General features: G+C 37.6%; 1 protein-coding gene across 1 annotated transcript in view; it reads left to right on the top strand.

The window, feature by feature from the left end:
- The window catches only part of LOC149180239 (uncharacterized), a 91,321-nt gene extending 75,556 nt beyond the window's left edge, over positions 1–15,765 (top strand). The window contains exon 6 of the mRNA XM_089415981.1: positions 15,165–15,765. Coding sequence (XP_089272107.1) covers positions 15,165–15,305 — 141 coding nt within the window. The 3' untranslated portion in view covers positions 15,306–15,765. The remainder of the gene's footprint in view (positions 1–15,164) is intronic.
- The last annotated feature ends 1,673 nt before the right edge of the window (positions 15,766–17,438 follow it).

Below are 17,438 nucleotides of genomic sequence, written 5' to 3'. Positions count from 1 at the left end.
TTTATCAGTTCATTGTTTCAGTGCAAAGAGGACATCAGAACAGCTACTCGAGGGAAGATATAAGTACTCTCTTACTGTTCTTTTTGTTGTAAAAATTTCCAAAGAAGCAAAATAAAACCTCCTTTCAGAACTGGTTTTCCCCAAGAGGCAGTGAGGTTTTTCCAGGGCCAAGTTTGACCAAAAATAATTGTGTATTGTGTATTTAATGTGGTGGTGCTTGTTTATTCAACTTTCATATCAACTGAAAAAATATAATGGTAGAGGTAGCTAGTAAATGGTTCAAATAAATTGCATTTTAAAGTTTTATATCAGATCTACCAGATTTGGAACTGTGGGTAACAATCTTATGCAAGAACTTGAAACCTGAGTAGGCTGCTAGGAAACTAAAATTTCTATAAATTGAGGGTCTTGAATACATGATTTGTGATAAATATGATGATGCTTTGTTAAAATTGGCAACTAAGGCCAAACTCCACATGGGTCATCTTATTTATAACAGCTGATATTTTTCTTGGATTCCTTTCTCCAGGAGGTGTAGGATTGATCTAAATATCATCCGATTCTGACATGTACAAATGAAGTTATGAATTTATTTTGATTATGGACAAATTGTCAAGGTCGGCCAGCAAACTCATGTAGGCTCAGAAGCCCAACAGTCACGTCTATTCATCCTCAACGTTAGCCTATAAATACATGATGCCTCATCCTCATTTGGACATCACTCATCTTCACACATCTCTCTCTCTCATCTGATTGGGTATGGATTTCTGGGCAGCTTCTCTCTCCACACGTGCGAAGGAAAGGAAGGACATTTTCTGTTTTAGCGTTGACCAGGTTTGACCGAATTTCCAGAAGGCTGTTTTGGGCTGTGTTGACCAAGTGTTGACCTGTTTGACTGCGTTTTTGTGAGGGTTATCTCTGATTGGGCAGGCCGCATTTCTGGGCACAGAAATCAAGGCAATCCGTTGACTGTTTGACCAGCATTGACTGTGGTTAGGGCTGACCGCAGGTTGACTGTTTGACCAGACTTTGACTGGGCTGAATTTGACTGTTTTGAGGGCTGTTTCATCTTGCTGTTTGGAGGCCGAAGTTGACTGAAGTTGACCGAATCTTTGAGGGTCAAATCTGCCCTGTTGACCATGCCTGTAGTCACAAACTGGTGGAAGGTGGACACTAGCAAGCAGCAGATGAATTGGTGTTTCAAGTTGCCCTATTGAAATTCCAAGTAAGACAATTAACTTACACAAACATATGACACACCCTTGTCATTAATAATCATTTTTTAGGATAGATCACTCCTCCCGCAAGCCCATGAGCATGCCCGTAGTCACAAAATGGAGGAAGGTGGACACTAGCAGAACAAAGTGAGTAGATGCTACATTGTACAGGAAGCTCATCGGGTCGTTGATGTACTTAGTCAACACACAACCTGACACATGTTTTGCATTGAACTAGTTCATGATGGATCCTACCAAAGTTTACTGGGTTGTTGCGAAGCATGTTTTGAGATATCTCAGAGGCACGACAAATTATGGATTATGGATTATGGTACTGATATCTGTGTGATATGGCTAGTTGAGCGACTATTGAAAGGACATTATCAAAAATAGTGACACTATCATCTTTGCCTTAAATTTTTTGGTTTTTAAAAAGAGTAACGACATACAATTATTCAAAAACCACTGCATTAAATAATTTAGTTTTAACCAAGTTATCTTGTCACCCTAGAAAATTTGTTTATCACATCAATTTTATCCCACTCCAATCAATCCCAACTACTACCTGCAAACTTTTTTAATTTTTAGGGATTGCACACACTCAATAAACAATAGAAGTGGAGAAATGAAGTGAGATGGAATCATATTAATGTCCACAAGTTACCAAAGTAGGTCAGTGGGACATTAAACTACAGGTAATAAGAACAATGAAGTGTTTTAGCCATCTCCAAATACAAGAAATAAAGAAAGATCAAAATAAAAATGTAGAAAATTGTAGGCCCAACCCAGTTTCAGTTTTAGGAATCACATCAGTTTAATGCCTAACCCAACATAGATTTTTGCTATTGTTTTTAAACATGAATATTTGCTAAAACATGAAACACATAAGCCTACTCTACTCTTTCATTTTCTCTGAGAATAAATGCAGCAGTCACACAAATTTAACACAGTGATTTTTGGTCCAAAGACCCTGGAAAAACCCCAAAGGGAAAACCAGTTTGAGAAATTTTATTTCTTATCAGAGAATTTTACAGCATAAAATAACAGCAATTAAATCCACTTATCTCCTTTGAAATTTGTGCCCAAAATTTCCTTGGAGAAAGTGTTGTAGCTGTTCCTTGAATTCCTGAATTGGCTGCCTTAATTTTCATGCCCTTCACACTCAGAAAATCAACAGTTTGCTCCTAGAAATTTGTGCCCACAGGCTGCCTTGAATTTCGAGCCTCAAACTGCCTCAAAAATTGAGCTTTAACGGCCTTAAAAAGCAGTGCTCAGCCACCCTTGAACAGCATTAGATTTCATGCCTCTGCAACAAATGCAACCCAGCTGCGTCGAAAATAACGTTGTCCTTGCCTCGAATTCTGTGCCTATACTTGTTGAATTTTGTAGCTATGGTTGGTCTTTGTAATTTGTATTTTAGTCTTTGAAATATATAATGAAATTGTAAGACATGTTCTTCGTGCCATTTTCATTGTTTAGCCCTTGAAAGAATTATTATAAGACATGTTCTCCATGTCGGTATTAAAAGAGAAAATTTCGAAATTTGAATTTTGAATTTTTGGCTCCAAACTTGTCAAGTCGGCCCCAGTGAAGAGAGACACCCATTCGGACAAGTAGAACACTATATATAGAGCATTCGACCTCCTCCACAAGGCACCATTCAACCTCTCACACAAGATGACATATTTTGGGCATTGTTACCCACCATTTTGTGGGTGACATCCCTAGGAGAAAATTTTCTCCAAGATGGTCCTTAGTCGGCAGCCAACAGTCCCTTACAGCCACCAACTAGCTCGTTGTGCCACTTCTTTGCCACCTAAGCCAGCCATGTGGTCCCTCGCTCATCTGTCATGATCATATGTTTGAAGGTGGGCTTTCCGAACCTAAAGGTATGCCTTGTCATTTGGTAATTGAGTATTGTAGTTTACTTATCATGGAGACTTTTGGGCATGAATTAATGGGGGGATTCAGTGGAAAGAGTAGGCTAGGTCTATGCTCTTGTCGCCTAGACCTCTTTTGGATGTTACCCTTGGACCCTAGTCCCATGGGATCTCTTTTATTGACCTTTGGGCTCTTGGGATGGTGCTTCATGGGAAACCCCAATTTTAGTTGCGTGGTCTCGCTTCCTCTTCCACATACATTACTCCCCCTCTGCTCATCATAACCCCATTCATCATTTCTCTCACTGGGGTCCACATTCCACCATTGGGTCCACATAGGGTTAGCCTCCCCTTCCCCTTGCCCGTACCTTGGGTCGGGCCTAGAACGATGCCCCGATGGTTGATGCAGCTGAAAAGAAAAGTAAAAGCATAATTGGCCACATTAACAGGAAAATGTACCACAAAATGCAAAAGATGGTCGAGACAAATACATTTAGCGCGTGGGCAAAAGCCAATGCATGAGCTCTACCCCATTCTCATGGCCGTCACCTTGGTTCCTAGAGGCCCTAGATGAACCTCATTTATCATTCAGGAACCCATGATTGTCCCAACCCCTGGTGAGCAATGAACCACCCCACCTCAAAAGGGGTATCCACTGCTATATTTTACATATCATGCTCTTACTCCTTGAGCCCCGAGCAGTTAACCAAAGAAAAATCATAAAATGAAAAATTAACTGGAAAATATACCACAAAATGCAAAAGATGGTTGAGATAAACACATTTAGCACGTGGGCAAAAGCCAATGCATGAGCTCTACCCCATTCTCATGGCCATCACCTTGGCTCCTTTAGACCCTAGATGAGCCTCATTTATCATTTAGGAACCCATGATTGTCCCAACCCCTGGTGGGCAATGAACCACCCCACCTCAAAAGGGGTATCCACTGCTATATTTTACATATCATAAAAGGCAAAAGCAAATGAAAAAGGGTGGAAAAATCAAGGCTGAGGTGACTCATGTACCATAATTGCTCCCTCGTATACATTATATACCCAAGTGTGGGCTTCGCCTTTATTAGCTACCCTTGACTCAGGATTGCCCCCTCCATCCCATACTCCGTACCATCACTTTATCACATGCCACCAACATTTGAAGGATGCACCTTGGACATATCATCCCCTTTAAAAGTAGAAGCCACCTAAGAGGGCACTTGGCTAACCCCCCCCTTGGAGCTTGGAGACATTAGCACATGCCAAAGCCCACTATGGAAGGGCATGCCATTATGAAGTGCTCACTGTTGTCCATCGTTTGTAATCTATTTAAATTGATTTCTTTAAATGAGTTGTTGTACTGGAAGGCAAGGAGATGCATTGGATCTTATATAGGATTGCAAATGGTCTCCATTTTGGGTTTGGTCTCCCTCTACGGGGTCCTAACTCTCCAAAGAGCTACATTGACACATGTAGGGTGTGTGTAGAGAGCCATGGGCCTCCACAGCAGTAGGCAACATTCCATGGATCCCCATAGATGTTCAATGATTGCTTGAGATTCACCTATTGGACGAGGAAGATGCATCTGGTTCACCATGCCCAACTGGTCCCACAGTTGTACCATGCACTTCGCAGATGACCCAGGACTTGTATGTTGATGTGACATCACTTACACCATCATTTGAGCCATTACAGATGGTCTACAAGCATCTTCGATCTACTTGGAGACCCAAGAGGTTATTTCTGTGTCCCTACACCCATTGGGAGCACGACATGTTTACTATTTGGAGACAAAGGGGCCAACCCCTTCTCCACTACTTTTTGGAGTCCTGTTCATCATTATGGCACTTATGGACTTCATTAGGCTTCTTAGAAGGCCCAACGACATGTATTATTGATCATTCAATCTCTTAAGAGGCTTATTCTTTTGTTTATGAGCTAGTTTGGTGGGTTTGTCACCAAAAGTTAGTTATTTTGCACATTATCTAATTTTAGGGGCTAATGTAGGCCTAATTAGCTAAATCAAACTCATTAGAGGTGTATACATAGAAGTGACGAGGATTCATTTTAGCATCATCACTTGGATTGGACTTGCATCTCTCTTGAGAATTTTGCTATCTTTCTTGGAGGACAAATTTTGGAGCATGGAATGAATTTTGATGTTTGGATTATTTTCTCTTGTCTTGGAGCTTCTTGATTGACAAATTCTTGATGGTTGGATATACTCTTAATACATGTAAGTACAATTTAATTCTATTTTCTTTTCTATTCTTGTCACATACATTGTTGGTCATGGAAAATTTTAGGGGTGAATTTTCGCCCTTGGGCGAAATTAAGGGGTTTTATATTTTTATTGGGTGAATATTTTGTATCACAGTGCATTGTTACAAATCGCCTCAAATTTATTTTATAAAAAAATCAGGTATGGAGGTTAGCCCACCTTATTTCAAGGGAGAGAGTAAAAAAAGTAAATTTAGCCCTTGAAATTAGGAGTTACAACCTTCCATTCGCCATAATTTTCAAGAATAGGTATTTATGATAGTTATTTCACCCTCCACATTTGGTGTAAAAAAGGTTTTTTTCTTTTATTTTCCCGTATTTCATGGTATTGGGGTTAATTTCGAGAAAATGACCTTATTTTTTGGAACAAATGGTCACAAAAGAATAATTCATTTTATTTAAAAATTCAAGTCTCTTATTTTCATGTTTATTTAAAGATTGAATAATGTTCTTGCCATATTCCAAGTTTGCATCTGTTTAGTCATAATCATATAAAGAATAATGGAAAACATTTTTTTATATTTACTCCATAAGTCACCTTATATTTACGTGTAAATAAATAAAAATAAAAATAAAGTGGAGTATGGTAAATAAATAAAACCTTTTTTTATACTTACTCCAAAGGTATGGTAAATAAATATAAATATAAATAAACTAGAGGTATGGTAAATAAATAAAACCTCTTTTTATATTTAGTCCATAACCCTCTTTGTATTTAAGAAGGCTCAAAAAAGAGGTTTTATTTAAGTGAATCCTATGGGCCAAATACCATATTTATAAAAGAGGTATGGTAAATTAATAAAAATATAAATAAATGAGAGGTATGGTAAATAAATAAAACATTTTTTTATATTTACTCCAGAAGTCACATTATATTTAAGAACACTCAAAAAATGTGTTATATTTAGGTGAAGCCTATGGGCCAAATACTATGGGCCAAATACCATGGGCCAAATTATTATTAATACCATGCAAAAAAAACATTATTAACCCATTATTAACCCTAATATTAGTATTAATAAAAAAAAAGATGGCACATGGTATTGACCCATGGTATTCACGTGGAATGTAGGCTATTTAAAGGGGGGAATTAAACCAGCATAGATCCATCTTTACTTTGGATCTACTAAGCCCCGAGAGGGATCAAATATCGTGATATGCAAACTAGCATAGAGTGAAAAAATATTTGATCCTCGGGCTTGGTAGATCAAGGGTAAAAATGGATCTTGTAATTTAATGTCACTTAAACATTTTAATTTGGTTAAAATAAAAAAATAAAATAAAAATCAATTATTAATTTTATTAATTTTTATAAATTACTAATAGTAGTTTTTAAGCTCCAGGTTTATGATAACCCATGGTATTGACCCATGGTAATATCATGGTATTCATGTGAGCATAGACTATTTAAAGGGGAAATTCTATCAGCTTAGATCCATCTTAATTCCGAGTCTACCAAGTGCTGAGAGGGATAAATAGATTTCATCCCTCGAAGAGTGGTAGAAGTGGAGTTAAGATGGATATATGTTGGTTTTTATGATAATGAATATATTAAATAGACTTAGGAAATTATATTATAAAAAACATATTAAGGTGAATGGTTAAAGCTACATTTAGTCACTTCACAAAATTTAGTAAAAAATACCAATATCTCCATTAATATTGGTTTTTTGATTTAACAAAAAAAAATTCAAAACAGTGAAATCTTATCACTCTTTCCGCATCACCCTCGCAGAAGAGAGATAGTCAGTGCCCAAATTTCCCACCATTTTTCAAACGTTCTCAATATGATATCTTCATGAAAAAATTAAGGTACTAATGTTGGATTAGTTGTTTGAAAAATACGCTGGTTTGTACAACCTTTCATCTTCTCTGTTATTCTTAATTTGTCGTAATGATCTATAGGGGTTGGGCTAGTGCTTGAAAAATATGCTGGTTTGTACAACCTTTCATCTTCTCTGTTTTTCTTAATTTGTCGTAATGATCTGTAGGGGTTGGGCCAGTGCACCATATTGTCCTAAAAGGCGGAGATTGTGCACCAAAAAGGAAATTAATCCACATGTTACAACGTTGTTAAAAAATGCAAGACGTATGAAGGTAGTGAATTATGCTAATAAGCAATTTAGATTGGGAGAGACGTAATTAAATTTTATTATTTAATTGAAGATTTCCAATTAAAATAATAATAAATCTATATGTATATATTAATATATTGATTGGAAGGCTTTTGACACCGGTCACTTCTTTCCATTAGATCCCTTTCAGGCCTTTGGGATACCTACTACTTTCTTATTATATATAGTTGGGGCTTGCTACTTGTTGGCGTGTTGGGGTAAACAAAATGTGTTTTTTTTATCTCGCAGTTGGAGTCTATGGAATAAGAAAGAAATTTGATAGCTTGACAAAAGTGGTACAAAATATGTTTTTTTTTATCTTGTAGTTGGACTCTATGGAATAAGAAAGAAATTTGATAGCTTAACAAAAGTGGTAGAGAAAAGATTAATCTCTCCTACCTTGACAAAACTGGTGGTCAAGATCAACACCTACAAGAACTTTGTTGTGGAATATTATTAAAACTAATAGAAGGATATGAAAGAGTGTACAGTGAGAACCTTGACAAACATGGCCACTGAAACTTGCAACATTGTTTGTAGGAAGAGAAAATGATGTTTCTTTTTTCCAAACTGGTGGTCAAGATCAACACCTACAAGAACTTTGTTGTGGAATATTATCAAAACTAATAGAAGGATATGAAAGAGTGTACAGTGAGAACCTTGACAAACATGGCCACTGAAACTTGCAACATTGTTTGTAGGAAGAGAAAATTATGTTTCTTTTTTCCAAACATGTATGTTAGTATATTACAATTTAATGAATATGTTTTCCTATTATCATATATGGTTTCATACTTTAACAAAACATTTGCCAAGACTTCACTTTTTATTATTCAGTGAAAGATTTGCCAAGATCTTACAAGATTTTATAATTCAGTGATAGATTCGCCATGACTTTACAAGATAATATAATCTGGTGAGAGATTTGCCAAAAAAATTATATATACATATTATATTATTGATAAAATTGCCTCCCATTTTTCCTATGTGTCATGGGGATTCGCCCATTTATTATACATATAAATTTAGGGTGGTTCTTAAAATTTTCCCTGTTGTTGGTGGGATTTTGCTATACTAGGGCTAATTTACTGCATCCATTTATGCGAAGTTGTGGAAATTCAATTTCTAGATAGTGATGCTTCATGTATGGGCCATGTATTATGAATGAATGTTCCTAGAGATGTTTCTTCATTGAAATTCATCTTGATAAGCCATCAATCTTGCAAATGAAGTATAAAGTTCTTGAAGCTGCTTTTGTTGCTTCCCTAATGCTATGTGAAGTTGTCTTTGAGGCCTCCTTGACATAGAAAATTCAATGTCCATAGTCATAATTACTCTTGACTCCAAATCTCCCCAAAGGATTAGGCACTGGCCCACCATAAGGTGATCACCTTAAATCTATTTTACTTCTCCCCTCTCCTCCTCTTTAGTGTTGAGATTTGTAGCTTGGGAGGTACTCCAAACCCTAGGCTTGAGGGTTGTGGAGGAGTTGGCACACAAGTGTGGCTTGTGGGCTTGAAACCCAAGCTTGGGGTTTTGTACCCATCGATGTTGGGGCCAAAACCATGAGGAGATTTCTACATGTGATGGATGGAGATGATAGAGGATGCTGAGACAAATCGGACGTAACGAAAATCGTCGAAATCCGAGTTGTAGAAATGAAGATATTAATTTTTGAAGTCAATATGTGGGTTTGGTCAAGGTCGGCTAGGCATTTAGAGACCTTGTGACAAGTTGTCAAGCCCACACATGTGATTTGATGGAGCCCTTGTATTGTGTATAAATATAAGGTGGAGGAGAGTCATTTAACACATCCAAGAAGCATCTTTCATAGTCTACACATCAAGAAAAACAGCTTGAGTGCAGGCAGCTTGAGTGCGGGTAACTCGAGTGCAGGAAAGCGCGAGTGTAGGGACGCGCGAGTGCAGGAACATGCGAGTGTAGGAACGCACGAGTGCAGGAAAGCGCGAGTGCAGGAAAGCATGAGTCCAGGAATGCACGAGTCCAGGAACACGCGAGTGCAGGAATGCGAGAGTGCAGGAACGCGAGAGTGCAAGAATGCGAGTGCAGTCAATGCGAGTGAGGGTTGAGCATGTAGCAGACTGCACCAGGGTGATGTAGAAGCTGCAGGGCTAGGTATGTATTGTATTGATGTGTTAAGGTTGAATTGATGCTAGTTGATGGTGTCCTAGGAGAGGACAGTTTGGAAGTCTTTGAGCAGCCAAGAGGAAGGGTTTCCTAGGTGTTTGGATGCCTTAACCAAGAGCAGATGCTACAACAACGATTGGTCACTTGTGGTTTGTTGGGGGGCAATGTGAGAGTGGACCAAGTGTGGACAGTGGATTGGGCATTTATGATTTGTTAGAGGACAATGTGATAGTGCCCAAGTTGGAGCCCGGTGTGCATCATCTTCATGGACCTAGATGGTTGCTAGAGTGGCAGTTGTTGAGCTCATAGGTCTGATAAACCAGGAGCAGTTTGTGCAACCCTTGACTTGTGTGTGGAGAAGGACATCTACAACAGATGATGGACAGTTCTCCTAACCTGTGTTCATTGTGGGAGATGGACATCTTGCAGTGATAGGTGGCAACCCTTTGTGCCCTATGTTGGTCTTCATTGGAGCAACGCAGGAAGACCATAGTGGGTTGAAGTCCCTAAGTAGCTGAGGAGCAGTAGTGGGTAGTTGAGAGTTGTTGTGAACAACTCGACAAGAGTCTCAATGTGTTGTGCCCTTGATGGACTAAGGCACAACTAGTGAGCAAATTAGGCAGTCGAGGTTCAATGGCCAAAAGGATTTGGAGCATTGATAGAGGCAAGAGCTGCAAATCGGGAGTCGAAGGACTGGGCAGGTAGAAGGTACGACCGAGGGGAGCTAAGAGAGTCGACTACATCAGCCAGATGGTCAGAGTATCTTGTTGAGGATAGATTGGTTGTCGATGGACTGACACCAAGCCCCAGTTTTGTATTCTTGTACTAGTGGATGTATGAGGGCCATTATCCCTAGTACGGGAGCCCTAGAATGTTGTATTATATGTTAATTTAGTATATCGACTTGCAGGTAGTTGGATGTACTCTTGGTGTTATAGTGGCAGCTATGAGGTTTGATCCTGGGTATCCCATAGATTAGGACTGACAGTTACCGATTCACCATGTGGTTATATATATATATATAATGAAATTGGGTTATTGTACAAAATTGTAAAAAGTTGTCCATATTTTGTGCACTAGTAGATTTACTGCTGTTTATATTCGGCTGTGCAAAGTAGTATTGTTGTGATTCTTGGTTTGGTAGTGTCAGAGATTCTAAGATTCTATCCTAGACCCAAGATCGTGGAAATTCAATTATCTCACAATCTAGCCATCCAAATACTTCGATTTTTGGTCCACAAGTGCGCTAGTGTGTCCTCAAGAAGTCCAAATTTCATGAGATTTCGACGGTGGGATCTTGAGATATCGCAAGCCCTAGCTCGATGACCAAATCTTGCCCTTGGTTTCCCTTAGGCTAGAAACCTCACTAGGATCCTTGCCTTGCCTTTCATTGAAAATTCATTCCTTGTTCCCTTTCCCCTCCCTAATTAGGTCAAGCATATCATTGGTTGCTAAATCCTATCCCCTTGATCTAACCACAGGTCCAGTTGGCCCCGTGTGGTCCCATACACTATCAAGGTTAAGTCTTCAAAGATCACCTGGAACCCAAGTTTTCACAATAATTCTAGGGCTTAGGGATCTCCTTTATAAGAGACATACTCAAAACGTAACCCTCAAAATTCTCCCCAAGCCCTTCCATCTTGTCTTACAAGACAAGCAAGCCACATATTTGAGATCTTCCGTTGTATTTGTATATTATGAATACCTCCCTAGTTAAGAGGGAGTGTTGGAAAATGTAACTTGTTTCGGTCTTCATAAATTTCTTTGAGTCATCATAAAATGTACTTGTCAAAAGAATAAAGAAAAGAATTTTTATTATTGATCAATGACTTATTAAAGCACGGGTTTCATACTTGGGTCATCATTATATTAGTCAAAGTCCCCATTGTGGACTTCTAAGATTAATATTGAGTTTATAGAGTCATTGCACATTCAAAGAGACCCTTCTTGGGCTTTTGAATCATGTAAAAAGGTTTACTATTGAGTCAAATATAATTTATGTAACCTCCACATCAAGTCGGCCTAAGGACACCAATTCAATTTCACTTGGAGCCTATAAATAGAAGCAAGTCGAATTCATTTGGAGCATCTCATCTCAAGCTAGTTCTATATCTCTAAGGAAGCTAGAGAAGTGTGAAGTGGGTCTAAGGAAGCAAAGGAAGTGTGAGTTGGGTGAAGTCTAAGGAGAAGAATAAAATCGAACTTTTGGTGCCTCTCTCTCTGTTTCGTGCCCTAGTTTGGGAGATTGAAGTCTTCCAAGTCATGCTGTTGCCTGATGCCGAAAGTTGTTGCATAGTCGAAGTTGCTGGGAAAGAACTATTGCTGGAAAGAGGTCGAAGATTTGGGAGGTTGACTTGGTGTGGAGGGAAGGTTTGGTCTTTGTCTAGGGTGAAGAGTCTCAAAGAATACTATTGAAAGGAAGATAATTTTTGACTGGGTTTTCCCCTTGAGGGGGGTTTTGCCCTGGCATAGTGCCTACATCTTGTGTCTCTTGTTTTGTGATCTTCATACACAATATGGTAATTGCTTGATGAAAAATAAGATAATAAAGAAGTGAAAGGAACCAACATAACTCACAAGTAATTATGAAGTAAGGATAATCAAACCCTAATCTATTTGCATTGATTTTCCAACAAAAACAAGAGTGGAAAGGGCCATTCATGCTTGTGGTATCCATTTTAATGTGATTTGGTCCCCTTATTGGCAGGACATGGCAAGGGAAATTAACACAACTCTTCAAAGGTTCAAGGGGCCTAAGTATGTAAAACTTTGAATCGAATTGCTAAAAAAGGAGGAGCTTGTTGAGGACATTTAATCACCTATTTGTTTTTCATTGAATCGCTCTATGGTTACCATTTTCTTGAATGGATGAATTGGTTCTACACGTAGGCCATTGATTAATATCATTGTTACTTCACTAAAAGGAGCAATGTTTTCGAAGGCCTAAGATTGTTTAGGTGAGGTAAAGGATGCTTAGTTCATTACTGATATTTTAATCAAAGCTATTGAGCAAATAAGGTCTATTAAGATGGTGCAATTTATCATGGATAATGCATTGGTTTGCAAAACTGCAGGTTTGATTGTTGAGAGCAGAAATGATCACATTTTTTGGATTCTTTGCATTGTCCATAATTTAAATTTGATCTTAGAAGAGATTGACACTAAAGTTCCATGGATTAAAGAACTCATAGGACAAACAAAGGAGATAGTCAAATTCATCACCAACCACCATTAGTCTCGAGCAATATTTCAAGAATACTCCAAATTAGAGTTGTTGAAAGTTGTTGAGACAAAATATGCCTCAAACTTCATCATCTTGGGTTACCTTGTTGAGGTAAAACAACCACTAATTTTTACGGTGGCGAGTCAACTTTGGGCTAAGTGGAGACATGCAGATTCAGAGTGGGGAGCTATGGTGCGTAGATTGTGTCTTGATGAGATGTGGTGGAGCAAGATAGATTTCTTGCTCAAGTTCACATCCCTTGCATTTGAGCTTCTTCAAAGTGTCAACATAGACAAGCCTTTCTTGGGAGTGGTTTATGATGGTATGGATGCAATAGTTGAGAAAAATATTGAAATCATTTCACAAGAATCTCCTAGTTTTATTTGCTGATGCCCATTTTGCTGATACAATGAAGAAAATCATTGTTGAGAGGTGGAACTGTTTTAACACTCCATTGCATACTAATGCATGCCCTAAACCAAAGATCTTATGATGAAGACCTTATTGCTCAAAGCAATGGGAAGAGGAAGGCACCACATAATGATAGGGAAGGGGCAAATAGAATGGAAAGGGAGATCTTATGAGAATATTTCCAACTCATCTGCATAGGGAGGTGAAGGAAGAATTTACCAGTTTTGCTGCTGGTTTGGATAAATATTCAGATATATCAACTTTGGATGAGAGGAGCACCATGAGTCTAGCTAGATGGTGGATTTGTCATGGAGCAAATTATGTACATCTGCAAAGCCTTGCCATTCATATTCTTTCTCAAGTGGCAAGTTTTTCATCTACAAAAAGAAATTGGAGCACCTATGGTTTTATCCATTCAGTAATGCACAATAGGTTGGGTTCATAGAAAGCTAATGATCTTGTTTATGCATTCCAACCTTCACCTTACATCTCATAGGGGTCCAAAATATGGCCTTCTAAAAAAAGTGGCGTGGATCCAAAATTCCTTGACTTGGACATCTCTTTTGTTGCACTGAATCTTGAGGAATCTAGAAGTGGAATTGGAAATATGTCCACCAATCCACATTCCTTTGTTGAACGTGCATCTTGTTCTGTTTTCCATGTTGAATATGAAGATGAGGATGATTACTATTATCCTTTAACCTTTACTAGCTTAGCTGAAGCTCATGTTTTATATCTATCTTCACTATTCATAGTTCATAGGTGTAGCATTGTAGCTTCAAGGATCATATATAAAGTCTAATTTTGGATATATAGCCTCATTTATAAATAATAAAGGTTGTTTGTTTTTGGATATTATTGCTTGCATTATGTGTTAGTGATCACTTGTCCAATATATATATATTTCCCTGCATCCTAATTTTTGAGGGGTCTCATAAATATGTTTCTGTTTCGAATGCACATTTCCATTTCCCAGTATCATGCAACTTAGCATCAACACATTAATGAATTTCCCTCAGCACAAACCTTTCTGCGAAGAAGTAAAATTTAAAATGCATAGACTATTTGCTATTTCTTTCTTTCCACATTTGACACTCAGGAACTAATCACCATGTTGCCATCACCCTCAGGTATCCTCACCTTGCAGGTAAAATTCACCTAGATCTAGACAGCTATTTGTATTGCTCCATTATGTCGATGTTGCACTCGTATCAGGGGAGAATTTGTCCTCTTATGATGCAAAGCATAAAAGAATAGCGTCAATCTCAAGCATAAAAGAATTCCCACTAACAACACCATGCCTTTCTATGTTGTTATCTGGTTGAGCAAATTTTCAGTGGGGAAGTAGGGAAAATTTGCTTACCTTTAACCTCATCGCTAATCACAAATTCAATTTGCAAGCAATGGGAATAGTATTGGGGGGACAATAGTATGTACTATTGATTATAGAATACAGAATATTTGGATATTTATCTGTTAATGGCAAATTGTTCTTACAATTTTCTCATCAAAGTTATGTTCTTATTTGGTTGGTTATCTTCTGAATATATGGTTAAAAAATGTTTTTGACATATTAGTTGTAATTGCTTTTAACAAATCCATGAAAAGTAATTACCTTCAAGGAATTCCTTCTTCTGTATTATCATGAAAATATGTTTTGAGTTTATATTTACATCAGATCTAGGCCAAGTGATTGTCTTTTAGGAATTACTGCCACGGTTTCATCTATGCAATGTGATTCATTATGGATGTACATTTCTTGATTATCAGCAAAATTACTGTTGTAACTTGTAAAGGTCAGTGTGTTTTTTCCTCAAATGTTGGTGTTAAGTTTTATTTACTTTAGCCCACCGCAATTAAGAATGTATATGTCTAACCTTTTTTTTTCTATGAGGCCAGTTCTTCAGACAGTTTCATGCTGCATATGTGGATGCTGTGTCAAATCCTTTCCATGTACCAGGAAAGAGAATCACCTCACGTGCTTTTGCTGAAAGAGTCAGTACGATAGTGAGATCGTTTGGGACATCAACAATCATATAGGCCGCTCTATCCATCCTATTTCATAAACAACAATATAGGCTGCCCTATCCGTCCTATTTGAGCTTCTCTCAAGTTTAGATGATTGGTTAAGGCATTTCAGCTTTATTGAATTTTAGCTTCTGTAGTGCCTTCACAATATTTTTCCTTGTCTGCACTATGGAGTGCATGCATAGTCTTCATAGTAAGACTGGCATCTGCTCTAAATTCACCACACGGGTAGGTTTCTATTGACGATTTTGAAATGTGAGCATCTTGAAACTAAAATATGTTTGAGATTTGTGGAGGTTAAATTTGATCATTGGTCATGGGATAGGAAGACTTCAGCACCTTGACTTTCTTTTGGCTGATGGTATAAATGTCACACGCAGACAGCCTAAATCTGTGTTCAATGGATTTGTATTATATGCTTATCAAAAGGCATGCGATGATATAAAATCTGCCAGCACAGTTTTTATTTGGATTGAATTGGCATATAGTATTTTAATTGATAAGTTGATCTTTTAAGCATACTTTCTGGTGTAACATGTAATATGTATTTGCATAATTAACAAAGAGATATAAGCCACGTTTTTATTGGCATGTACAATATGAACAAACTTCTGTTTAATTGACATTTGTGATTTTTATTTTTTGTTCGAGGTGACATGCACATTTTTTTTATCAATAGATAAAAACTTAAACCAGTGAACTATAATTTATCAATATATAAAACTCAAATCAGTGAACTATAAATCATAAATCCAACTGAAAGGTCATGCTCATTCAGTTTGCCATGACTAGCTAGAATCAGCTCTGTCAACTAAAATATAGTCAAATCTTTATAACCGTCATATGCACTTAACTATTTTTGCCCAACTACAATGTATTTAGTTAACTTTAGCTTCCTCAGATTGATTTCTGGCTGCACACTTTTAGAACTGAGATCCTTATTTTTATTCCTTTTTGTTTTGAACTCGTGGTTTCCAATCTCTGAACGGGTTTACACAGGCATCCATTGTGACAGGCGTCCCCAATTTGTCATAAGGGTAGTTGATCTTGCAAATCTGATTGTTACCATGTTAAACGATCCTCGTAACTGTAGTAAGGGGGTTCGAGATTCATAGAAACATGCATACCAGACAGTAACCACAAAATGCAAATCTGTAACATTTTTTTATGGGCTTGTCATTTTTTTAACAAGAGGATACAAGAGGAGAACGCCATTGGAAATTGGCAAGGCAGGAAACATGATTTGGATTCATAATACTCTTGAAAAGACCCAGGGTCTAGCGAAGGTTCTCCTAAGAAATGAAACCAATTGACGAATGATGCTGCATGTGTGATGGTGAGATCGACCTAGATGGGCTACAGAGCCAACAAATGAACAAGACACAGATACGAACTGAATTAAGAATAAGAAATATGATATGAGGAACCTTTAGTTGAAAAAATAAAAGGACAAGAATAAAGAGTTGGGGTACCTGTGAAAGCAAAAACTTTGGCTGAAGCCAGTAATTTTCATTTTTATTGGATAAATAGGACTTTGTCTGAGCAATTTGGAATGTTGCACTAAGGGAAGTGTGGAGTGGGGCAAGTCAATGTCAAGCTTTTTTGCATATTTGGAAGCATCTTCTATACCCGTATTCTTAAGGAGTTGCACATCTCGAAGCTGTCAGAGATTGTGGGTGAAGAGGTATTTTGTTTCGATACGGTGAGCAGTTGAAAGCCTGTCGACTTCGGTACTTCCAAAAAAATCAGTTGTTGTTGTGCTTGATTAAGTATGCAACAAAGAGAAGTTTGGACTAAAGAGACTACTACGGTGCAAATGGCACCCAAGTGGGTTAGTGAGGACACTTAAGAGTTGGACACAAAACTTTGATATCTTCTGCTGTGAAAACTAAAAGGAAACAATTGGAGAGTGTTTAGAAGAGTAAGTACATACTAGAAGAAAATACAGTTATCAACTTAACAAGAACATTATTTGGTTCTCTTCTTTTAGGGGTTACTAAAGGTTACATTTCACATTTAATGGTGATTTTTACCTTCTTTTTGAAAAGTGGCTTGATTGCTAGCACTCCATTTTTTTGGGCAATTTTTCACATTTTAATTTTATTTATTTAGTATCAATATTTCTTTTAAATATATATTTTTTGT

The sequence above is a fragment of the Pinus tabuliformis genome, chromosome 3_2 (genome assembly GCF_031772625.1).
Source record: "Pinus tabuliformis cultivar Carrire ecotype Pingquan chromosome 3_2, CPIR1, whole genome shotgun sequence".
NCBI lineage: Eukaryota > Viridiplantae > Streptophyta > Pinopsida > Pinales > Pinaceae > Pinus > Pinus tabuliformis.
The sequence above is the reverse complement of the archived record's forward strand: the minus strand, read 5'-3'. Positions and strand labels throughout refer to the sequence as shown.